At 40.3% G+C, this 26,675-nt stretch overlaps 1 protein-coding gene across 10 annotated transcripts in view; it reads left to right on the forward strand.

Moving 5' to 3' along the window:
* LOC138751657 (triple functional domain protein) overlaps positions 1 to 26,675 on the forward strand; it is a 470,729-nt gene that overhangs the window by 188,626 nt on the left and 255,428 nt on the right. For 9 of the 10 annotated variants that reach the window (XR_011350109.1, XM_069914229.1, XM_069914228.1 and 6 more), the window contains 4 exons: positions 9,771 to 9,962; positions 19,769 to 19,900; positions 24,568 to 24,798; positions 26,065 to 26,187. Coding sequence is in view for 8 of the 10 variants with exons in the window: in XM_069914229.1 (XP_069770330.1) it covers positions 9,771 to 9,962; positions 19,769 to 19,900; positions 24,568 to 24,798; positions 26,065 to 26,187 (678 nt within the window). In the remaining 2 variants the exon portion in view is untranslated. Of the gene's footprint in view, positions 1 to 9,770; positions 9,963 to 19,768; positions 19,901 to 24,567; positions 24,799 to 26,064; positions 26,188 to 26,675 lie in introns of those variants that run through there. The other variant, XM_069914226.1, reaches the window with a different exon arrangement.

The following is a 26,675-nucleotide window of genomic DNA, read 5'->3' on the forward strand; positions in this document are numbered from 1 at the left end:
GGTACCTTCAGGCTTTTAGTCTTTATGAAGTTGCAGACTGGAATCATCAACTTCTTAATGGAGGGAAAGATGAGATTGAGGTGGGGAATTACATATTATGATTAAACAAAAAACAAAATTGCTGAAAACATTTACCAGGCTAGGCAGCATAAGAGCGAAGAAAATATCAGCAAATGTTTCAGGTCAATGATCCTTTGGCAAAACGATATTGCCAGGTAGAGTGTACTGATTTAGAGAAATGTGGGTTGTCTCAAGACACATTTAGGTTATGATTATGTCATTTTAGGAGATTACAATTAATTCTGATCTCAACTAACTTAAGACATCTTCTTTGGTTGGACTAAAGAATGAATAATACTTTACCTGACCCAACCAGAACTACATTTCCATCTCTCCTCCATTGACCCGTTGAGAAATTCACATTTTTTTCTGTAAAGCTTTTAGTCATCTATTCTATTCTGTCCTTGGGATTTATCAAATGTAAGGCAATAAGAGTTCTGTATTTTTAAAGACATAAGTCATTGTGTGGTGCCTGGTGCTACCCTTGCACCTCCTCACAAAATAAAACAGGACATTTTAGTGAGTGAGCTGGCAAATGAGAAGTACTTGTGCTGGTATTTATTGTGATTATGGCAAGCTATGGTTCTCATTTTTGATACAGCCTTCATCACAGATAACCACACCAACATTTCTCCTGATTCATGTACTTTCCTAGAACTCTTAAGGATTAATCTTTCGTCCACTGTTTCTTATTTGCCCATTTTCTTTCAACGATTCTCTTCCTAAAACACGTTTCTACCTGTATACAGATAATAATCAGTGCTATTCGTCGCTTCTTCGCAGCTGTGAATTGTTTCTGATTTGTCACTCTACAACAATGAGAACCAAAATTGGAAGCTAGTGTTTCCATCACGAGCAGCTCTCTCAGTTGAATCGGACCATTTGCAACCTCGACGTTTTATGATCTTAAGACAAAAACCTCACCATAAACAACTCCATAAGATAGCCTAATTCTTCCTACGATGACTTTCTGCTCTTCTTCAGAAACGCTCATGTTTTGTTGCTTCTAGACTTCATTTTTTCAATGCTCACCTTGCATCTTGCAGAACCTTGAGTACAACCAAAACTTTGCTGTCAATATCATAACGCTCTCCAACACTTTTGATGTACAACAGCTCCCTGTCTTGCAATGACTCCGATTTAAAATTATAGGAGTAAAATGACAATGCTGGAGAAACTCAGCAGATCAGAGTACTTTAGTTATCAAAAAATAAAGATACATAACCAAATTTTCAGGATTGAGCCCATCATCAAGGAATGAGAAAAATGTTGGCAGGCGCCTGAATAAAATGGTGAGGAACAGAGGGAGGAGCATAAGCCCACAGGCAAAAGATAATAGGTGGATAAGGGAGAGAGGGCAGGGGAGAAAACAGAGGGAGGGTGGGATAGGTCTATGAATAGAGAGCGAAAGGGGAAGAGAGCTAGACAAAAGGAGACAAGAGGGATAAGGAAGAAATGGAGAATGGGGAGTGGTGTAGCAGAAGTTGGAGATGTTGATGTTAATGCTATCCAGTTGGGGAGTGCCTAGATGGAATATTACGGTAGGTGTTGCTCCTCCTATTTATGTGCAACTCTGACTTGACAGAGTATAAGGCCACAGACTGACTTCTTGGTGTGGGGATGGGGCATCGAATTGAAATGGTTTGCAACAGGGAGACCCCTGTCATTGATGCGGACAGAGTGAAGGTGCTCAGCGAAGCGATCCAGTCTGTGTCCAGTCTCTCTGATGCAGAGAAGGCCACAAAGGGAGTACCGGATGCAGTAGATGACTCCTGCAGATACACATGAAGTGTTGCATCACTTGGAAGGACCAATTGGGTCCCAAAAGGTGGTTAGGGAGGAGGTGTTGGAAGTATCGCACTTCCTGTGGTCCCAGGGGAAGTTGCCAAGAGGCGATAGTAGGAAGGGATGAGTGGATGAGGGAGTCATGGAGGGACAAGTCCCTGAGGAAACCAGAGAGGGGAGAATGAGTCCGATGGTGGGATCATGATGTAATTGATGGAAATTGCAAAAGTTCATATATTGGATGTGGAGACTGGTGGAGCGGTAGGTGAAGTCAAGGGGAATCCTGTTCTTGTTATGTCTAGGGGCAGGGGGACCAGGGCAGATGTGCAGGAAATGGGAGGAGATGCAGGTAAGGGTTGAGTTGATGGTAGAAATGAAGCTGCATTTTTTGAAGAAGGACATCTCCGATGATTTGGAATAGAAGACCTCATCTTAGGAGCAGATGGGACAGAAATGGTGGAATTGAGGGTAAGGAAAAGAATCCTCACAGGAGACTGGATGTGAAGAAGTGTAGTTGAGGTAGTTGTGCGGGGTTGGTACGTTTATCGAAAATGCCTGTAGGAAGTTTGTCTCATAGAAACATAGAAGATAGGAGCAGGAGTAGGTCATTCGACCCTTCGAGCCTGTTCTGCCATTCAACGAGATCATGGCTGATTTTAAAGTTCAGTACCTCATCCCCGCCTTCTCTCCGTAACCTTTAATACCCTTATACTGAATAAATATATCTAATTCCCTCTTAAATATATTTAATGAACCTGCCTCCACTGCCCTCTGTGGCAATGAATTCCACAGATACACCACCCTCTGGGTATAGAAATTCCTCCTCATCTCGGTCCTAAATGGTTTGCCTATTATCCAAAAACCATGGCCCCGGGTTCTGGATTTTCCCATCATTGGAAACATCCCATCTGCATCCATTCTGTCCAGTCCTGCCAGAATTTTATATGTCTCTATGAGATCCCCTCTCAGTCTTCTAAACTCCAGGGAGTAGAATCCCAATTTGCGCAATCTTTCCTCATAAGTCATTCCTGCCATTCCAGGTATCAGCCTGGTGAATCGCCTCTGCACTCCCTCCATTGCAAGAACATCCTTCCTTAGATAAGGTGACCAAAACTGCACACAATACTCCAGGTGTGGTCTCACCTGCAGTAAGGTATCCTTGTTCCTATACTCAAACCCTCTTGATATGAAGGCTAACATACCATTTGCCTTTTTAACCGCCTGCTGTACCTGCATGCTCACCTTCAGAGACTGGTGTACGTACCCCTAGGTCTCTCTGCACTTCCCCATCTCTTAATCTATTGCCATTCAAATAGTAATCTGCCCTCCGGTTTGTATTACCAAAGTGGATAACCTCACATTTATCCACATTGTAGTGCATTTGCCATGTATCTGCCCAGTCCCTCAATTTATCCAAATCACACTGGAGCTTCCTGACCCCCTCTTCCGTGCACACAACCCCTCCTAGCTTAGTGTCATCTGCAAATTTGGAGATATTACATCCAATCCCCTCATCCAGATCATTAATGTAAATTGTGAACAGCTGGGGTCCCAGTACAGATCCCTGTGGTTCCCCACTGGTCACCGCCTGCCACTCAGAAAACGAGCCATTTATCCCAACTCTCTGTCTTCTACCTGCCAGCCAGTTCTCAATCCACATCAATACTTTGCCCCCAATCCCATGAGCCTTGATTTTGGAAGCCAGTCGTTTATGCGGGACCTTATTGAAAGCCTTTTGGAAGTCCAGGTACACCACATCCACTGACTCTCCCCCATCTATTTTTACCTGTCACCATCTCAAAGAATTCCAATAGATTTGTCAAGCACGATTTACCTTTTGTAAATCCATGTTGACTCCGTCCGATCCCTTCTCTGCTAGTCATATGCTCCGCTATTACATCCTTAATAATGGATTCCATCATTTTGCCCACTACTGATGTAAGGCTCACAGGCCGATAATTCCCCGCTTTTTCTCTACCCCCCTTTTTAAATAGTGGGGTAACATTAGCTACCCTCCAATCCATGGGTACTGATCCTGAGTCTATCGAGTTCTGGAAAATAATTCTTAAAGCATCTGCTATCTGAATGGCCACTTCCTTGAGTACCCTAGGATGTAGATTATCAGGCCCTTGGGATTTATCTGCCTTCAATCCCATCAATTTCCCCAAGACCATGTCCTTAGAGATACTGATTTCTTTCAGTTCCTCCCTTGCATTAGTCTCTATGTTTCCCAACATCCTTGGGAGGTTATTTGTATCCTCTCTTGTAAAAACAGAACTAAAGTAAGAATTTAATTGGTCTGCCATTTCCTTATTCCCCATTATATATTCCCCTGATTCCGTCTGCAAAGGACCTACTCTGGATTTCACCAATCTTTTCCTCTTGACATATTTATAAAAGCTTTTGCAGTCGGTTTTTATATTTGCCGCAAGCTTACTTTCGTAATTTATTTTTGCTCTCTTGATTAATCCCTTTGTCCTCCTTTGCTGCATCTTGAACTGCTCCCAGTCTTCGGTTGCTGTACTTTTTTTGGCCAATTGATATGCTCTCTTTTTGGACCAATGCTGTCTCTAATTTCCCTTGTTATCCACGGTTGAGTCACCTTTTATGGTTTATTTTTATGCCAAACCGGTATAAACGATTTTTGCAATTTCTCCATTAGATCTGTGAATGCTTTCCATTGTCTATCCACAGTCAACTCCCCCATAAACACCACCCAATCAATCTTACTCAACTCCCGTCTCATACCATCATAATTCCCTTTATTTAAATTCAGGACCTTAGTGTCGGTTTTAATTTCATCACTCTCCATGTCGAGTGAGAATTCGATCATATTGTGATCGCTCCTACCCAAAGGGCCTCGCACAACAAGATTGCTGATTAGCCCCTTATCATTGCATAATACCCAATCTAAAATGGCCTGCTCTCGAGTTGGTTCCTCGACATATTGGTCTAGATAACCGTCCCATAAACATTCAAGGAATTCCTCCTCCTCTGTATTTTTACCAATTTGACTAGTCCAATCTATATGCAAATTAAAGTCTCCCATGATGACAGCTGTTCCCTTATTGCACGCTTTTCTAATTTCTCTTTTAATGCCTTCCCTCACCTCTACACTACTATTTGGAGGCCTATATACCACCCCCACTAACGTTTTCAGCCCCTTGCTATTCCTCAGTTCTACCCATATAGATTCCGCATCTTCTGAGTTAATATCCTTCCTGTCAATCGTGTCGGTCTGTTCTCTCACCATCAACACTACCCCACCCCCTTTTCTTTCTTGCCGATCCCTCCTAAATATCGTATACCCCGGGATGTTAAGTTCCCAGGCTTGCCCACCCTGCAGCCATGTTGCTGTAATCCCAATCAAATCATATTTGTTTATCTCAATTTCTACAGCTAATTCATCTACCTTGTTCCGAATGCTTCTTGCATTAAGATATAAAGCCTTCAGATTTGCTTTTTTCACCCTCCTTGCTCTTTCTGATTTTTTACTTTCGCTGCCTAACCTAACTTTTCCTGTTTTATCTTTTCTGTCCTTTGCCCTATCATACAGGTTCCCACCCCCCTGCCAAATTAGTTTAAACCGCACCCGACGGCTGTACCAAACCTAGCTGCCAATATATTGACCCCTTTTGGGTTTAGGTGTAACCCATCCTTCTTGTAGAGGTCATGCCTCCCCCAAAAGAGATCCCAATGATCCAAGAAGCCAAAACCCTGTCCTTTACACCAGCCCCTCATCTCCTGAGATGGAGACAGAGATCAAGAAAGGAAAGAGTGTTCACAAAACGGGCCAAGTGAATTTGAGGTCAGGGTGAAAGTTAGGAACAAAGTGAATAAAGTTGACAAGCTCATCACTAGTGCATAAAGCAGAAGAATTGAGCCTTGCCTGTGTAGGCTTGCATCATGGATTACTCCACAAAGCCAACACAGCTGGGACCCATGTGGATTCCCATTCCTACTCCTTTGACTTGAAGAAAATGGGATGAGTCAAAGAAGATTTTTGAGAGCGAGAACAAGTTCTGCCAGGTGGTGGTGGAGGAGCACTGGTTTGGTCTGTTCGGACAAAACTTTTTCTCACATGCTGACATGTCTGTCCATGGCTGCATGGACTGCCAAACCAGGGCTATCTGCAAATTGGAGGAACAATAACTTATATTTCATATTGCACTCTCCAACCAGATGCCATTAACATCGACTTCTCCAGTTGCTGCGAGTCGACTTCCCATTCTCCCTCTCTTCAGTATCGCTCTGTCCTCTTTCCTCCAACTCTCCACCCACTTTCCTCTCTATTCACAGTGCCATCCTTCTCCCAGTGTTTGCGGTTGTGCCCTCCCTTATCTACTTATTACCTCTTGTCTGTGTGCCTGTGCGCCTTCTCCTGCCCATCCCCACACTGCCTTATTCATTGTATTTTGCTCATACTTTGAGGAAGGGCTGAAGCTCGAAATGTTGGTTGTGTATCTTTGCTCTATAAAGAATGCTGTTTGACCTGCTGTTTCTCCAGCATTGTGTTTTTACTTCAATCACTGCATCTCCAGACTTTTGTGTTTCTCTCCTTTAAAATTGTAGGTCCTAGATTCAATTTTCCATGGTATTAACCCTCTCAACTTCCACAACCACTTGCAACCCAACCACACTTTATTTTTTCTGTGCTCTTTCAATTCTGGTCCTGTTTATGCCTTCACCTTAACTCTTCCACCATCACCGTGCTTTTCATTGACTTAATCCTGACTGTGGAACTCCCGCTCATAAACTCTGTTTTTTTCCATTAAGCTTTAGGTCATCTATTTTAACATCAACGTGTAGCTTAGCCAATAAAATGCTATATTAATATGCTCTTGTTATGCCTTTTGAAATGGAACATTTTTTACTGATTCATAATTTTGGATCTGGGAATTGCTGACAAGACCAGCATTTATTATCATGCATAATTTTGAGAACTAGCAATATTTATACCTAATATAAATAGAATATAAGCAACATCGGTATATTTTTTACATTCAAGAAAATTTAATATAAGAGTTGAAAATTTTTCATAGAAATGATCTTATTAATATGCTTTTTAAATAAATATGAATAAACAAATTTGGGTTTTATATAACTAAAATATAGTTATATTACAGACTATCATAAAAATTGAGAAAAAATAAATTTTATTTGCTAAACTAATGCTTCTTGCAGGTCACTTGCACAATTTTATCAGTTGACCATTTCAATTTTTAAGACAGAAGCCAACAATTTCTCTTGGACAGTGATGATATTCACCAGGATAATTATTGTTCTTGTATTGAACAACTACCGTATTTTCACTCATATAATGAGCAGAAGATTATAAATTGTGTAAAATTATTTTCTTATAATGCGCCCAGTCATTAACCATGTGGGTGTGGTATTCCAAATTCCAACTGACAAAAGAAATTTGCATTTAAATGCGACATGACAGGCAAAGTACATACCACAGTTAATCTCCCACAATTAATACCCAATCAGCTTCGCCCAGAGATGTCAATCGCCCATTATATAGAGGATATCCTGCTGCCACACATTAGCAAGCTTTGGAGAGAACAATCGATTAAATGATCGAAGAAAGGCTTCAGACTTGAGCAAGATTTTAATTCTAATGTTGTCCCTTAGGGACAAGTTCTGGGAAATTAATATTGATAAGGTGCAGTGCCCTAACCAGAATGTCAAGTTTATAGGAATACCATGGCATTCAATACAAAGAGATTTTCCCCAAATCAAAATTACTCACATCCGCTATAAATTGTGCCCATTCTTTCATTGCTGCTGATACATTTTCATGCTGACTATAATATTCCCTCGGCCACTATAAATTGTGCACATTCTTTCAGTGCTGTTCTTATATTCTCATGCATGCTATAAATTGCCAGTTCGACTTTCCCATGTCCACTATTAATTGTATGTGTTCTTTCAACATGTAAAAATATTCTCGTATAGAGCGCAAATGCATATAACAAGTGGGGGGAGATGCCTGGTTTGTAGAGTATGCATATAACACGTGTGTAACATGCGTAAACATAGAACGTAGCTGTGGAAATTTGTGCCTTTTTGGGGGGGGGGGCTACACAGAGCAGTTCTGTTTCAGGCCCATTGCCTCTTCTCCTTTTCCATTTCATTGTCAGGTGTATTGAAAGTGCTTTCCGCAACTTGTCAGCCACAAACGAGCCTGCAGCTGACATGGACATTACCCCTCCATTAATCTTCGTCCGTGAAGCCAAGCCAAAGAAAAAAAATATGCCAAATCCAAACATTGCTAAGTTCTGTTGAAAGTTGTTTATCAGAAATGTTGACTCAATTTTCCTCTTCACAAATGCTCCCTGACCCACTGAGTCTACATAGGATTTCTTTGCTTTCATGCAGTGCTGAAGACTTTTGTTTCTGTTCTCATAATGTACTTAACCAAGCAGTTTCAAATGCAGCTACAATACTGGCATCTACTGGGCAATGTGAAAATCTGACCAAGTACTTTATACATAAAAAAAGGACTGTTAACTATCATTAACAAACCAATGAAGGAGGTAATTGATGTTGTTACAAAGGCTCCTTGCTGTGACCTTTCCTATCTTCTCTCTTCCACCTTTTTATTCAAGCACTTGCCTGCCTTTTGCTCATATCTTAACAAATGGCTCAGGCCCGAATCGTTGTTTCCCCTTCACTTCCTATAGTTTCTCCAGCACTTTTGTGTATGCATTACTGGCTGTACAATGTTTTGAGCTGAAGTATCTTTAATTGTTTTATCAATAGTCTTCTCTCCAAGGTAAGGTTGAAAATGAGGCATTTACTAATGGTTGAATTCCATTTACAACTTCTAATAGCTCTCTATGTATGCAGTTAGCCTGGCATGGACCACTTTCAGGCATGGGCAGATGGGGGTAAGTCACTGTTGTGCTACATACTAGGCAGGCAAAGACAGATCCAAAGAATCATGACACCTCATTATTCATTTGCTTGTACAATCTCTCAATCAGCATCGAGGTGTCATCTTTGACCAGAATATTGACTGGGGATCGTACAAAATCCAGAAAATAATTTCCATATTTGACAGCATATATGATCTACTTTTTTCTCCAAAAGATTGGCTAAAACAATACCCCCCAGGTCTTAAATGCAAAGTTGAAATCGATCAGGTTGCCAGCTACTCACCCAGCTTCAAGAAGCCTGCGGAGGTGCTGTGGCTGTCCAGGAAGCGGGCCCACAGCTTTGCGGGCCACCTTCATTCGGGTGGCCTTTGCTTTCTGGTGCCACTGCTGCTCACTTCCCACGATGAGGGCCGACCACAGCAGTCCCCACCAGCAGTGCAACACATGCTTTCTGGAGCTACCGCTACCGCTGCCGCTCACTTCCCCGGTGAGAAGGCCGACCACGGCGGCCCCCGCCAGCAGTGCAGGAGGAACACGTTCGCCAACTTACCTGTAAATATTCCCTGCTGAAATTGGGGGGGGGGAGGTCTTTTTTTGCCCTTGGGTCTTATATGTTGTCAAATACAATAGTATTCTGTGACAGACTGCTTACTTTACCCCTCAAAAATCTTCTAGAACACAGAGATCAAGTGTTCTTTTCCCTTGGTTGAAGGAAGAAGTTCAATATCATTTAGCACAAAGTAGCCAGCTGATGACTAATCATTATCTCCATCACAATCATGTCATGGACCTTTACAAAATGCAATTGATAGGGTTATCCAGCCATCTGTGACGACATCTCTCCCACCCATAACTCAGTTAAAACAGAAAATGTGCAAACACTCAGCAGATTGGGCAGCATCGTTGGAAAGAGAAATTACCATAAGTGGTTTTGCATATTTTTGAGTTGTGTAGAACTTTGTTGCCAGATTATGCTTGTGGCTTAGAAAACCAACAGGTTGTTTGATAAGACTAACCAATATTCTGTTTGCGTTTCCACAGAATGTATATGTAAATATCAACCGCATCATGTCAGTGGCCAATCGTTTATTGGAATCTAATCATTATGCATCTCAGCAAATCAAGCAGATTGCCAGTCAGCTGGATCTGGAGTGGAAGGCATTTGCAGCAGCATTAGATGAGCGGAGTACCTTGCTTGACATGTCTGCTGTTTTCCATCAGAAAGCTGAACAGGTTAGTACAATTTCATTACTCTGCAGGTGAGGTCACATCTATGAGAAGAAAAACAGTCAATGTTTGAACCTGAAATATTGACTATTCCTCCTCCCCCAGATGCTGCTCGACCTGCTGAGTATTTACGGCATTTTCTATTTTTGTTTATAATTTCCGGTACCTGCAGTTTTATTTTCAGTGGATGTACATTTACCATGCGATTGCTGAAGAAGACCGCAGAGCCCACCTCACTGACAAAAGACAAAGGAGGAAAAACCCAACACCCAACCCCAACCCACCAATTTTCCCCTGCAACCGCTGCAACCGTGTCTGCCTGTCCCGCATCGGACTTGTCAGCCACAAACGAGCCTGCAGCTGACATGGACATTTACCCCTCCATAAATCTTCGTCCGCGAAGCCAAGCCATAGAAGCTGTAAAACTTAAAAAGTGCGTTGCCAGTAATTCAGATATTTCATATTTATACTTTTTTTTAATGAATATTTTTTTTTAGTTTCTTTGCATCAATTGGCATGTTGCCTTACTTGATCAATGTTTTATCCTTGACAGGTATCAGGTCAATGCGGTTCCTTGCAAATGATTCAGTTCTTAAAGGTGTTTGAAATAATTTCTTGACTCCTGCTTTCCACATCAATGTCAATAGTAGAGAATAACTTATTTTGCAAAGAATCCCACTTAATTTAATCAATATACCTCAATGGTGTATGCACTAACACGCTTGAATAAACTTCTGTTTGTATTTTTCTACTGTTTGTATTTTGTTAATAAAATGGATGTTTGAAACATGGCATAATTGGATTTATAAATTAATCATTAAAGAACTGTTCCTTGCATTTTCTATTGTTTTTAATTCTTTTTGCCCATGAAATTTTGTCACTTTATAATTAGACGTACAGCACAGTAACAGGCCATTCTGGCCCACAAGTCTGTGCTGCCCAATTTACACCCAATTAACATACACCCCCGGAACTTTTCAAACAGTGGGAGGAAAGCAGAGCCCCCAGGGAGTACTCACGCAGGCACAGGGAGAATGTACAGACTCCTTACAGACAGTGTGGAATTCGAACCCTGGTCCCAATTGTTGGTACTGTAACGGCATTGCATTAACCACTATGCCAACCGTGTCACCCTTAGAGACATATAGAGAAACAAATATAGGCCCAGATGGCAGAGGTAACTCTCCGGATTTTCTGTGAGGTGGGATCTTTAGATCTTATGCAGGCCAAACAAATCTTTGATTTAATGTCTTATTTAAAGGCAGAGCCAATTGTTCAGTACTCCACAGGAATATTGGAAATAATTAGCTATTAAATTTTCAAAGAATAGATCAGTTTGTATTAATATATTTTGTGACCTAATTATTTTGTGAGCTCAGCATTGCTATATATAACAATAGAATAAGATGTAGCCACTGATGTCGCAGTGGGTAATTCAAGAGGAGAGAATAACGAGTCGCAGTTGAGAGGAAGTTCAAACAAAACTGTTTAAAGATGCGTGCAACTTTTTAAAAAAACCCTGCGTCATACACCCCAGTGACGTCACTGCATTGTAACATCATGATGTTCGGCAGCCTGTAGGGAATGATAGGGTGCAGTTGTCCTGTCAAGGCATCACAAAGTAGCGCATTCCATTGAGGTCCGAAAGCCAGCTCCTGGAGCTGCAGGTTTGTATTGGCCATCTTGTAGTCAGGTATAAGTGTATCTTGCTGTTGAGCCTCTGCCAGGGTCAAAGTGAAAGTTAATGGTTTATGGTCTGTAAAGACCGTAAACTCTCTGTTCTTGAGGAAGTGCTGAAAGTGCCTGGCCGCCAGGTAAAGCGCCAGCAGTTCCTTATTGCGTGGTGAAAGTGTCGGCTGAAGAATGCTAGTGGCTTCCATTGTTCATTCACATATTGTTCTAGCACCCCTCCTCCGGCCATGTCAAATGCATCTGTTGATAAGGCGGTTGGTACATCTATCCACAGGTTACTTAGCATGGTTGCGCTGGCTAGCGCATCTTTAGTCTCCCAAAAGGCCGTTATCGTTGTCTCAATCCAGCAAAGTTTTTTTAAATTCTGAGCTATCAGGTCGAAAAGGGGCTTCGTGACATGTGCTGCAGCAGGAAAGAAATGGCGGTGATGGCCTCCACTTTAGCGGTTACCAGAACCATGCCCTTGCATGTGATTCTGTGTCCCAGGAATTCAATGGTCAACTGTCCGAACTGGCTCTTTGCTGGATTAACCGTGAGTCCAAACTCTCACACGCAGCTAAAGAATAAACACAGGTGGTTTGAATGTTTTTCATGGGTGTGGCTAGTGAGGAGAATATCACCTAAGTAGATGAAAATCAAGTCCAAGTCATGCCCCACAGAATCCATCTGGCGCTGAAAAGTTTGTGCAGCATTTTTCAGCCTGAAGGGCAAGCGCAAAAATTCAAATAAGCCAAACAGCGTTATACTTGTTGTCTTAAGCACGCCAAATCTAGTTTTGAGATAATTTCGGCCCTGTAAAGTCTAATATATGGGGCACAGGATAGCGGTCTATTGTTGTTGCGTCGTTTAGGTGGTTCTAATTGCTGCAGGGTCTCCAGCCTCCCGTGGCTTTGGCCACCAAATGGCGATGCCCATGGGCTTTCTGACCTGCGTATAATGCCTAACTCCTCCATTTTAGCAAACTACTGCTTCACAAGGTGCAAGTTTTCAGGCAGTGGTCAACGGGCTCTGGCATATACAGGTGGCCCTTGGGTCAAAATATAGTGGCCTACACCATGTTTCACAGTAGCAGTGGAGAACTGGGGAGTGACGACGTCAGCAAAGTCTTTGAAGATTCTGGCGCATTTGTTCTTCGTACATTCGAGGGTGTGCAAGGTCGGGTAACCTTGAGTCTCCGAGGCGGAAGGTTTGGAAAGTCATGCTGTCTGCCAAGTGGCGTCCTTTCATATCCACCAATAGGGATTGGACTCAGAGGAAGTCTGCTCCCAGCAATGGCTGGGACACAGCAGCAAAAGTGAACCTCCATGTAAGCTTGCTGCTGTCAAATTTCACAGCCACAGTTCTTGTCCTGTACATACGGATAGTGCTGATATTTACAGCCACGAGGTCGGGACCTGCTCCTCTGGTACGAGTGTCAAACCTTGAAGGAGGAAGGATACTAACCTCCAAACCAGTGTTCACGAGGAATCTTTGCCCTGAGCACTCACCCCAGACATAAAGCAAACTGTTTCAGTGGCTAGCCATCATACCCATCATCGACGGCTGGCCTGGGCATTTCCTGAGAAACTACAAGGAACACGGCATTTGTAGGAACCAGCTCCTCAACATTGGTGATAGAAGCACTAGCTGTTAGTCTCTGAGTCACATCTGTCCGATGGAGACCGTTTTCTTGTCATTCGGACTCGAAGGTTCAGTGCCTTGGGGCATGACGCAGTATTTATTTCGATGGGCTTCACGCCCTGCTGCTTCGCACACTACAAGATGTCTGCCTGTGGAGCCACTGCATGAGAGTCACTGAAATCCTCGTTGGATAACATGAGGCCAATGTCTACTGGCAAATACTCTAGAAATAGCTGTTAAAAGAGCAAACACGATGTGGCCACCCGCCATTGCCAACGTGTCACCCATAAGCTCTGAAGGGGCGCGGTCTCCCACGTTATCGATGTGGAAGAGCTGTGCAGCTTGCTCACGCCGGGAGAGCCCATAAATGCGCAGGAGGAGTGCTTTCAGTGCCTCATACTTGCTGGGCGGTGGTGGTTCCCAAAGAAAATCTACAATGTGGCCGGCTGTGTCCTGATCCAAGGCGCTCAATTGCCTGGTAGTACTTGGTGGCATCCACCTCTATTTTTCTGATGCCTCTGCTTGTCCAAACCAGACTTCGGCTTGCAACGTCCAGAAGACAGGCACTTTTAGGGATACTGCTGCACTATCCATTGCTGATCCAAAATTTCGATTTGGGCCCATTGGGGTTACCGATTGTAGCCACTGATGTCGTAGTGGATAATTCGAGAAGAGAGAGTAACGAGTTGCAGTTGAGAGGAAGTTCAAGCAAACAAACAAAACAAAACTGACGTGCAACCTTTTTAAAAACTCTGCGGCACGTGCCCGATGACATCACCGCGTAGTGATGTCATGACCTTCAGCAGCTGATTCACTGGAACTTGTAGTGCCACTACAAAGACATTTTTTCAATATTTTGTAAAAATGAGTGATTTGATATGCTCCGAACAGCACCACGGGGATCTATAAATTAATGCCATGATGTTGGTAAAGGAACAGCCTTCTGCCTCTCATGTTTTATTCTTCTATCAAAGGATTTTGCACTTAGTACCCCATTATTGTTTACTGCTGCTAATTATAAGAATTTACTTCATTTCACTTGATAGTCCAGTTCACTGATTTGTTACGATTGTTAAAATCCATGCTCCTTGTAGTAATAATTAAATGAATCACAATTCAATGGCTAAATTAAACACAATCATTTCAGTGAGCTTAATTACGAGCAGAAGCTACGTGTACAAATGACATTAAACATTACTCATCTGGCCTGATCGCATGGTAGGGGTAGTACTTTTTTAAAAACTTTATCTTAACCTGTTGTATTTTTGAGTCTATATCCTTTTCATTAAAATCCAAATGCTCCTTCACGTTTGAGTCAATAATCAAATTAGCTATGATCTTATTGAATGGCGGTGCAGTCTTGATGGGCCGGATGACCTACTCCTCCTCCTATTTCTTATGTTTATGTTCTTATATTTGGGACAGATACACTTTTTTTCCCCCTTTTGTTGCCCCTGTGCACCACAATTTTAAATTTGTAATCAAACAATTCACATATTAAAGTGCACATTCCAAATATTAGTCAAGTGTATTTGACCTTCTGGTTGAACCATGCAGAAATTAGCATTTCAGAGCACCATAATATTTGGGACATAGCAATGTATATAAAAGTAGTGATATTTAGTATTTTTTTGCATATCCCTTGTATGCAATGACTGCTTGAAGTCTGTGATTCATAAACATCACCAGGTGCTGAGTATCTTCTCTGGTAATGCTCTGCCAGGCCTCTAGTGCAGCCATCTTCATCTTGTCCCTTAAGTTTTCTTCAACATATGAAAGGCATACTCAATTGGATTTAGATCGGGTGTCTGACTTGGTCTTTCAAGAATTTTCCAGTTATTAGCTTTGAAAAACTCCTTTGTTGCTTTAGCAGTACGTTTGGGATCATTGTCTTGCAGTAGAATAAAGTGCCGTCCAATGAGTTTGGAGGCATTTGCTCAAACTTGAGCATATAAGATGTTTCTATATACCTCAGAATTCATTTTAGTACTGCAATTAGCAGTTATATTAGCAATGAAGATAATGTGGCAGCCATACACACCCAGGCCATACCACCTCCACCACCAAGTTTTACAATGAGGTGGTATGCTTTGGATCTTGGGCAGATACTTTACACCTCCACATTTTGCTCTTGCCATCACTCTGATACAAGTTAACCCTGGTCTCATCTATCCACAAGATCTTTTTTCCAGAATTCTTCACTCTCTTTTAAATACTTCTTGGCAAACTAATCTGGCCATCCTGTTTCTGAGGCTAACTAGTGGTTTTGCATCTTGCAGAGTCGCCTGTGTATTTCTTATGTGGAGAGTAGTCATTGACCCACCCATACCTGCCTCCTGAAGAGTGTCTCTAATCTGTCAGACAGGGGTTTGGGAATTTTTCTTCATTATGATGAGAATTGTATTATCCGCAGTGGAGATCTTCCTTGGCCTATCAGTTCCTTTGTGATTACTGAGCTCACCAGTACACTCTTTCTTCTTAATGATGTTCCAAATAGTTGATTTTGGTAATCCTAAAGTTTGGGCGATGTCTCTTACTGTTTTATTCTTGTTTTTCAGCCTCATAATGACTTCTTTGACTTTCATTGACATAACTTTGGTCCTCATGTTGAAAAATGACAATTACAAACTCCAAAGGTGATCAAAAGATTAGAAGCAAGCCTCTTTTTCTTCTCTTTGGCTTGGCTTCACGGATGAAGATTTATGGAGGGGTATGTCCACGTCTGCTGCAGGCTCGTTGGTGACTGACAAGTCCGATGCGGGACAGGCAGGCACGGTTGCAGCGGTTGCAAGGGAAAATTGGTTGGTTGGGGTTGGGTGTTGGGTTTTTCCTCCTTTGTCTTTTGTCAGTGAGGTGGGCTCTGCGGTCTTCTTCAAAGGAGGTTGCAGCCCGCTGAACTGTGAGGCGCCAAGATGCACGGTTGGAGGCGATATCAGCCCACTGGCGGTGGTCAATGTGGCAGGCACCAAGAGATTTCTTTAGGCAGTCCTTGTACCTCTTCTTTGGTGCACCTCTGTCTCGGTGGCCAGTGGAGAGGAGAGCTCGCCATAGAACATGATCTTGGGAAGGCGATGGTCCTCCATTCTGGAGACGTGACCCACCCAGTGCAGTTGGGTCTTCAGCAGCATGGTTTCGATGCTTGCGGACTCTGCCAGCTCGAGTACTTCGATGTTGGTGATGAAGTCATTCCAATGAATGTTGAGGATGGAGCGGAGACAGTGCTGATGGGAGCGTTCTAGGAGCCGTAGATGCCGGTAGAGGACCCATGATTCGGAGCCGAACAAGAGCGTGGGTATGACAACGGCTCTGTACACGCTGATCTTTGTGTGTTTCTTCAGGTGGTTGTTTTTCCAGACTCTTTTGTGTAGTCTTCCAAAGGCGCTATTTGCCATGGCGAGGCTGTTGTCTATCTCTTTGTCGATCCTTGCATCAGATGAAATGGTGCAGCCAAGGTAGGTAAACTGGTTGACCGTTTTGAGTTCAGTGTGCCCGATGGAGATGTGGGGGGGCTTGTGGTCATGGTGGGGAGCTGGCTGATGGAGGACCTCAGTTTTCTTCAGGCTGACTTCCAGGCCAAACATTTTGGCAGTTTCCGCAAAACAGGACGTCATGTGCTGGAGAGCTGGCTCTGAATGGGCAACTAAAGCAGCATCATCTGCAAAGAGTAGTTCATGGACAAGTTGCTCTTATGTCTTGGTGTGAGCTTGCAGGCTCCTCAGATTGAAGCAAGCCTAGCCCTCTTATAACTGCACCAATGAAGCAATTAGACATATCACAAATACCAGTGAAGCCAAATGTCCCAAACATGGTGCCCTGAAATGTATAAAAAGTGCTGTAATTCTAACATGGTCAAACCAAAATGTATACAAATAACTTTGAATAAAATCTGAAATGTGCAATTTAATCACATGTGAATTGTTTTATCACAAATTTAAAACTGTGCAGCACAGGGAAAATTAAAGGAAAAAGGTGTCTGTCCCAAACATTATGGAGGGCACTGTATATCAATAATTCTTGTTCTTCTTGCTGATCAGGAAACTTGCTCCAATTTATTCACCCTTTTATCAAATGATTTGCTATCATCAGACTGAAATTTGTCCTTTATTACTTTGAGAATGCTCTTGTTCCACTCTTGTCATAGTGAACGTTGATATTCTGCTTTGGGTTTCCTTTGGACAAAAGGCAGAGAGTAAAATTAAAGAAACACACTCAAATCACAGTGACTGACAAGTCACTGTGACTGGGTGCTCCAGTTTATTAAACTTTCCTGTTTAATTTAAAAGTATCCCTTCACAATGGAAAATCTGAGAGATAACTTTCTTCAAAGAGCACTGCTGTTTACACTTGATATGAACAGATTAGACTTTCAAATCAAAAGTATGAGTTTTAAAATTGCATATGACACCAAATTGCATTGTTGTGAGTCAACTCTGGGATAGTAGTTAATGAGATGGACTGTCAATGGATGAAGTCCTGAAGGCAGATTTTAAGGAGTTAAGAAAAGAAATTATTATCTCCAAGTTACTTTCTGTGGCACATTCCACTGAGGGTAGAATTGATACCTGTTATACGAAGAGAGACTGCAGGAAGGTGGAAAACCAGCACTGACTAGATAGTTTGCACTTCCACGGGTGACATGGCTAGTGTAGCAGTTGACACAATCCAATTACAGCACCAGGTACCAGGTTTTGAATTTGGCATTCTCTGTAAGAAGTTTGCACATTCTCCCCGGGTCTGCTTGGGTCTTCTCTGGGTGCTCCAGTTTATTTCCTCCATTCAAAACGTACCAGGGGTGTGGGTTAATTGGGTGTAATTGTGTGGTATGGGCTTGTGGGCCAAAATGGCCTGTTACTGTGTTGTATGTCTAAATTTAATTTTAATTTAAATAAAAAAATATATTATTGGGAGGCATGGCCACATGAGCCAGAAGGGCCTGTTACTGTTCTGTAGCTCTTAATTGAAAAGAAATTCTAGAGAACTAGGCCTATGGGAAAGTTATTGGAATGTTTGTTGTGTGGGGCTGCTTAAACTAAATTGGCAGGGATGCAGGGACTGATGTAGCATTTGAAAAGGTGCAGAAACCATTTGGAGAGAAAACTAGAAGCTGAACAAAAAAGAGAAAAAACTTTGACACGACCAGACCAAGAGAAAGTATACGAAGGTGGGCTGGATTCACAGTACCAATATACTGGTACCTACACCAACAGTAAAAAAGACAAAGAGTGGGAACCCAGAGAAATGTAAATATTGTGAAAGGCTGAGTGAAAGGACATGCTAGTGGGACAGAACATGCTAACAGGTGAAAGTGGGTTTAGATGAAGGTTTGTTAATTCAATCTAAATAATGCCGAGGAGGAGGGACTCTGAAAAAAGATAAGTTGGAGTAGTTGTAGTGGTTTTTGGAGCAAAGGAGGTGAGGGAATCTGATTAAGTTATTTAAAATAATGAATGAAATAGGTTGAGGGGGTGGTGGGATAAAGAGATCCTGTTTAATTCGGTGAAGGTATAAAGAATTGGGGGAAATAAAAAAATATATAATTAACAATTAACTAAAAGTTACATGAAGGAAAACATTTTTCATGAGAGTGATTAAGATCTGGAATTACCTGGAAGAAAAAGAACTGTGAGGAGGGTCGAAGAAGGGAAACCTTGTTGGAATGTTCTTACTGAGAGCTGATATGAATGAAGCAGTTCACGTGGTCTCCTTCCAAACAGCAGTAATTCCGTTATAAAGGTTCTAGAATGAGAATATTTCCAAGTAGAAACCATTGCTATCAGGCAGTCAGGAGAAATCTCATTGGGGATTGGGAAGGAACATCTTTGACCAAACAATGGCGTCAATATGAAGTTGCTACCATAGAGAATAATTGAAACAAATGGTGGTGATGAGTTGAATGAAGAGGAGCAGACATAGATCCAACATGAACCATTTGGGCTAAATGGCCTGGTTTTATCCTGTATATCCAATGTAAATTTTATGAAATAAGTTGGTGCTAAATTCATGGACTGTATCCAAAACTGTGGAGAGTTGTTCTGAACCTCTTGTACTGTAAGGGGCTCCGTCCGCCTGACACTAATGATGACTCTTTCTCTTAAGACAGGCAGAAGGCAATTTCATGTAATGTTAAATGTCCTGCACAATTGCATGACAATAAAGAATTGTAACTTTTGGAGAGAGTTTGTTATAACTAGTTATATCCAGCAGAAGATAGTTTGATATATAAAAACAACTAATTCATTGTTATCTAACAGATACTTCACTATTTTATTGTTTATTTTCATCTACACTGCACTTTTGTGTTGTTTCTAACATATTTCCATGTAAAATGCGAGTTATGCCATGAGAGAATGACAAATATTATTACAATAGTTGGTGTTTATTTCTGCATTAAAATAATAAAATTTAATTGACATGTAAAATATATAAAAAATGAAACCAAAAAGATTTTCAGATCAAGATCCCATGAACTGAAGTATCCTGTCGTTAATTTCTGTTTCCAGTACATGAGCAATGTGGATTCTTGGTGTAAGGCCTGTGGAGAGGTGGATCTCCCTTCAGAGCTGCAGGATCTAGAAGATTCCATTCACCATCACCAAGGTTTATATGAGCAAATAACATTGGCATATTCTGAGGTAAGTAAAGTGCTGAAAAGGACAGTATTTTGGAATCAATTTAGTCCACCATTAAAAGTGGATTTCTTTGACTACCCGACAAACTAAAGCACAATAGATTTCTGGAACAATTTATAATCAAGGGAATTTTTTTAGCACTAGAACTTAAAAGGTAACAAAAAAAATTGGCATAAACAAATGAGAACCAGGAAAGCATAATTTTTTTTAACTTATCATTTAATATCATCTTCATACATGAAAACTTTATTTAAAATATTTAAGAAAATACATTTGTGGAAGCTGTTTAATTCTGAATGTAAATTGTTTTGATGGCAAAATTTATTCAAAGCCATCAACTTTAACTTTCACAAGCTCCATACTCCCTCCATAATTTTAAGATGAATTAAACTTTCACAGCTTTGTTGTATTCTCTGTCCCAAAAGTTAGCTTTCAACCCCTTATCCTCCTTGTCCATTTTGTAACTTCCAGTTCGCTCTGTACATCTGCTGATGTGTTCCACATGAGCCTCAGAAATGTTCCACCAATGCAGCTTCTTTCTGCATACTTCTTACTTCAGGCAAATTTCTTACTCCCATGTTCTCTCCTTTATGAATCCCTAACCTCATCCTCACTCAGTCATCATCTGCTCTCATTGTTTTGTATTTCAAAATCTTTTGCATTTGTTTCCTTCAGAATAATTCCCTAAACCCTTCAATTCTTTTACTCTTATCCGTTGAGCACCACTGCTTGTTCCCCACTATTAGTAACCATACATTAGCCAGCTAATTTGTATTCTGTGAATTTTTTTCCCTCGGTGCCACTGCCTCTTCTGCTCTAAGATCCATTTAAAACCCATCTTTTTGCATAAGTTTGTAGCACTCCCACCTAAGCTTTCCTTGACTTGGCATCCTGTTTGGAGGTAATTGGTTGACTGTGTAATGCAACATTTTATGGTTTGGCTGATAAACATGTTTCAAGAAATACCCCAGAGCAGCAACAGGCTGAAAAACTTGCTTGAAAATTGAAATGGTCAGTCTGTTTTTTTGAGGCCAGATCTTTATCTTTATCAAGACTCTGATTTCAGGTCTGTAGTGCATTTCTCAGGAATGCTTTGATGGATGTTCACCTGATCTGTAGGGAGATCAATCATTCTCCATCTGTCTTATCAGCATCTCCTGCTGAAAGCACAGAACAGGATTTTTCAGTTGATACCCTTGACAGTCAAAAATGCTAATAACACTCATTGTTTTGCCTCACATATTGTCAACTTCTGTTGTTCCTTTAAAGACTAACTATAAATTAATGACTTTAAAACTTAGACATAATTAAATTTTCTGTGACTTACAGTTTAGATATTTTTTTGTTTGAGATTAATTGAATTGGTGAGGCTTCATTTAGAATATTGAGTACAGTATTGCTTGCTTAGCTGTAGGAAGCATATTATAAAGTTGGGAAGTGTACAAAATAACTTTGCAAAGATAGTACCAGGATTAGGGAAGTTGAGTTATGAGAGACTGGAAAAACTAGGCCTGTTTTTTTAAAGAGTGTTGGAGGTTAAGAGGGGATTTAATTGAAATATATTAAATCAGGAGGGGCATAGGATCAGTAATAGTCTGTTCCTAAAGCAGCTGAATCTAAGATGAGAGGACATTCCATAAAGTAAGAGGGGTGGGATTTGGAAGGGACCACTCAGAGGGTGGTGGGCATATGGAACAAGTTTTCTGCAAAGGGATAGAGGCTGATATGTTAGCTTTCTTTCAGAAAATATAAATTGGATAATTCAGATTTCAATTTATTTAAAGATTACATTGCACCAGCCTAGACCATACATTAGTTGTATTGCTCATGCTGACCTGACATAGGTCAGGCCAACAAAATGGATCAATTTCTATACCCAAATCTGATTCCCACCTCTCTCTTGACTTCTCTAGCCCTGGTTTAGCCTGAAGTAAGAAATACATTTTCGAGATAAATTTCTTTGTGATCCCCTTTTGAACCAGAATCTCTATTTCAGTACATTGCGGTAAGGTCAGTGCTGGACCTCATTTATCCCTTAAATAAGATCTTAACTGAATACAGCAGAAAAGGGATGTATTTAAAACTCCAAATTTATTCCTGATTTGTTCAAATGTCATATATTGTCTCTGCTCAAAATAATCTTCGATATATTTGATCCCACTCTGAGACCAAGTTTCTAGAATTTTATTATCAATTGTTAAAGGAATTAATTTATTATGAGCTAGGGGTGTTTTGGGTGAGAGCTCTGCGCCCCCAACACCAATTTGACCAACTATGTTGACCACATTGAAATGCGGTCAAGATATAAGGATCTTTTTGCATCCAACCTGGTTATGCCCTACAATTAAGATATCTATCAGATTTTTATCAAACAAAGGAAAAACCAGATTGGACCAGGTTAGAGCTAGATAAAATAGGGGAGAAGGAACATATACTTTATAAGTTGGATGAAAAACTGGTGCAATATAGAAGTTCACCAGTACTGCACCATCTGCTCAACATTTGGAAGACGATTCGCGTAGAAAGGAAAAAAACAAATTACCAACAACCAAAATTATTATTGACATAAAATCAACTAATCCCTTTCACAATAGATAACCTTTCCTTTGGAGAATGGGAGAGAAAAGGGATTAAAAGAATAGAAAATTGTTTTTTGGGAAATAATTTATTATCATTTGAACAAATGAAGTACAAATATAGAATAACTCAAGGTACAATGTTTGCATACCACCAACTGAAAACCTACTTAAAGGACAAACTGGGAAGCAGGCTGAGGTTACCAGAAGGAAGCAGCTTTGAATATGTTATTACAGACACAATGATAATTAAAAGATTTATAACAAACATGTACATCAAGCTGCAAGAGAAAGAAAATGATGAAATAAGCTATAAACCCAAACAAAAGTGGGAACAAGATCTAAACATAAAGATAAAAAATGAAATTTGGGAAAAGCTATGCTTCAGAACTATGAGAAATATAATAAACACGAGGTCACTCATGATACAATATAATTGGTTACACAGGCTATATATCACTCCCCAAAAGTTAAATAAATGGGATCCAACATTATCAGATAGATGTTTTCGCTGTAAGAAGGAAACAGTACATGCAATTTGGGCATGTGAGAAAGTGAAAAAGTTTTGGGAAGATCTAAATCAGGTATTAAATAAAATCACAAAAAGCAACATACCAAAAAATCCAGAGATCTTTCTTTTAAGTAATATAAGAAGTAAAGAATTAGGCCTCAAACTGGATGAAGCGCAAAAAAGATTTATTATGATAGCCTTAGCTGTAGCAAAGAAATGTATAATGTCAACTTGGAAATCAGAAGAGAGTCTGAGAGTACAGCAATGGTACATAGAAATGAATAAATGTATTCCATTGGAAAAAAATAACATATAATTAAAAAAATAAAGTCACATTATTTGAACAAATTTGGGAACCGTACATGGAACACAACAGAGAGGGCCTACCGCGGACCCCTAAAATGATAGAATGAGAAGAAGACGAAATGAACTGACCCAGTGTGTAAAAGTAGATGACACAATTTTCTTGTTTATTTTCATTGTGTGATGACATTGTTTAATGGGTTTATTGTATTGTATATGTTGAACGTTTAATGGGTTTGGAGGGGGGTGGGAAGGAGGGAGTGAAGAGAGTGGTGGGAAAAAGGGGAGAAAATGACACTGTGTATATTCAAGAGGGGAATGTTTGTGTGTATTTTGGTTAATATGGTTCATACTGTGAAAAATATTTTTTTTTAAAAACCTGGTTATGCCCTAAGGTGAGATCCTGCTGGGAAGATTTGGGGAATCTCCTATAACAAATTCGATACCCTCAGGTGCCAGAATTGTTTTTATTGGGGAAATTAAGACCTAAAATGAGGCTGTTGAAATATCAATTGAAATTTGTTCAACTCGCTTTAATGGTGGCACATGAATCTGACCCGCTGGAAGTCAATAATGTAGAGTTGTGCTCCCCTGGAGAAGATTACTTACAACCTCAGAAATTGTTAGAACATGTTTTTAAGAATATGTACAGGAGTTTACCTTTGATGATTCCCCCCTCCAGTCTCCAATGTCATTATCTCCAGTATCCATAGCGATGTCTATGTCAAGACATTTATTCCTTAAAGTCAGCTCTGGATGAATCACATAATATTTCGTGTATGTAATTAATGCTTTTAGAAAACAGATGATTTTGTCACATCATATGGAGAATTACCTCTTTTTTTTCTTTAGGGAGGGGGGACTTTCTCTTTTTATTTTTTACTTTTTATTGGTTTCTTACTTTTACGTATTTATTGTATTTATAAACAATAATGCAGAATGTGATAATTGTGATAATGTGTTGATTCTTCTTTCTTTGTACATCAGCATGTAGTTTGGTTTTATTGTATATATCTGTGATGTTCCTTTGATTTTGTTTGTTTTGTAACTCCATGTTGATTGAAACTCCTTAATTTAAAAAACATTTGAGTAATTACATGGATGGGAGGGGTTTGGAGGGCTGTGGCCTAATGCAGGCAAGTGGGACCAAATCAGGAGGTCACGTGGTTCAACATGGACAAGGTTGGCCTGTGAGCCTGTTTCCATACTTTAATAAGACTCCATGGCTCAAAATTTACAGCATCAGTTTTGGTTTGAATTCAAAATGTTTTAATATGCAGGTGAGTCAAGATGGAAAAGTTCTGCTGGATAAACTCCAGCGGCCCTTGACCCCGGGAAGTGCTGATTCATTAATGGCAACAGCCAATTATTCAAAAGCAGTTCATCATGTCTTGGATATTATTCACGAAGTCCTCCACCATCAGCGACAGCTGGAAAATATCTGGCAGCATCGAAAAGTTCGACTTCACCAGCGACTCCAGCTCTGTGTATTTCAACAAGATGTACATCAGGTGAATGACAACATTTTATTGCTGTCTTAATATATAATTAATAGAACAATGTTATTTTCAGCTCCAATATACTGTTGTTCATATTTATTTTATTTTTTACAAATAAGCCACAGGAAATTCAGGTAGTTAATAGAAAGGAACAGAAAGTTAATAGAAAGTTTAGGACTTAGAATGTTTACAGGGATTGATTGTTTCTTTCATTTTTGTTAAAAAAAAACAGATTGAATTCACAATAACTGCAGATCAAATGTACTGCATGTGAGGCATGTTCAAATCTATTATTGCTGAAGCTCCATTCTAATCCATGTTTAATTGAGATTAACTCATTCTATATATCATTTTAAGATTTAACACAATGAAAGCTGATATAATACTGAACAAATTCTCCAATATTAGACATCAGAAGAATGGTTAGGTGTCTTGAAATAACTGATCCACCTTCTGACACCACAAACCTTTCCACAATCTGCAAGAAGCAAATTAGAAGCATTTCAATGTACTTTCCTGTGTGATAGCAGCTTCACGACAATTCAAGAAATGTGACACCGTGTAGGACAAGCAGAAAGCTTAATGTTGTTCACCCGCTATCTTAAACATGCACTCCCTTTACCCCAGGTGCCCAGAAGCTGCTGTGCACACCAGGTACAGTTTATGTACATTGTTGTTATCCACTTAGTAGACACTAATAGGGCTTCCCAAGCTTGCAATATCAGTACCAAATATTTGGGATAAGAAATCAGTGAACACCAAGAGCTATATATTTTCCCCCCCACCCCAAACCACCACCAGCACCACCACCCACAAAGTCTAATGTAATACTGGCGTGACAATTTATTAACATCTTACTAAACTTGACTATGGTGTACCTTAACCAAAAGTTTCAGAAATGAATCAAGAAAAAATTTTGCCAAATGTTTTAGTCATTAAAAGCATAAGAATTCTGCTTTAGTTTTGACTGAAAGTAATGGAGTTAAACACAGAAGGAAAACCTAAACTAATCTGAGGCTTTTTCAAATGTTCAAAGGTACTATATTTATGAAATTGTAAAGTAATTATTTTTACACCATTGTAGCAGTTCAAAAACAGTGTCAACTGTGGTGAAAGAAGATGTATGTAACTAATAATTTTTTTTTGTCTTTGTCAATAATTGCATGATTCAGAAAAATGGGAATATTTTGGTGATGACTGAAAATCATTTTGTGATCATTGGTTTGGACAGAATATCGAAAGTGTATTTCCTTAGAGTGCTTTTGATAAATGTTTCAGGTGTTGGACTGGATTGAAAATCATGGGGAGGCTTTCCTGAGCAAACACACTGGAGTGGGAAAATCACTACATAGAGCCAGGGCTTTGCAGAAAAGGCATGAGGATTTTGAAGAAGTTGCACAGGTGAGTTGAGCTTATGTAGGCTGAAAGGTAAAGAATTTAATAAAGCGATGCACAATATCTGTACATTTGTTCAGATTCTGTCTGCACAGATGATCCTGACTTCCATTTCCATCCCACACATATTTTGGCCTCTGTCTTTGGTTTCTTGTGGTGTTCCAATGAAGCCCAATCTAATATTGAGGAACAACATCTTCTCCTGTGACCAGACTCATTACAGCCCTCTGACTCAACAGTGAATTTAGCATTTTCAGATTGCGGCCTTTCCAGTTTGAATCCGAGCTGGCTAATGAAGTCAGCAACCTGTAATGTTAAATCAGTTGATCACCATCAATACTGCCCAATCAGCTGGTTACTTCCAGTAATCTTATTTGTTTAAAATTTGCAGGAAGTGCCCCATTCCATATCTCACAGTTTCAGTCGTGTTTCTCACTGACATCTTTGTTTTCATTTTAAATTTCCAGGAAGTGCCCCATTCCATATCTCACAGT

This window comes from Narcine bancroftii, chromosome 1 (genome assembly GCF_036971445.1).
Source record: "Narcine bancroftii isolate sNarBan1 chromosome 1, sNarBan1.hap1, whole genome shotgun sequence".
NCBI classification, from domain to species: domain Eukaryota; kingdom Metazoa; phylum Chordata; class Chondrichthyes; order Torpediniformes; family Narcinidae; genus Narcine; species Narcine bancroftii.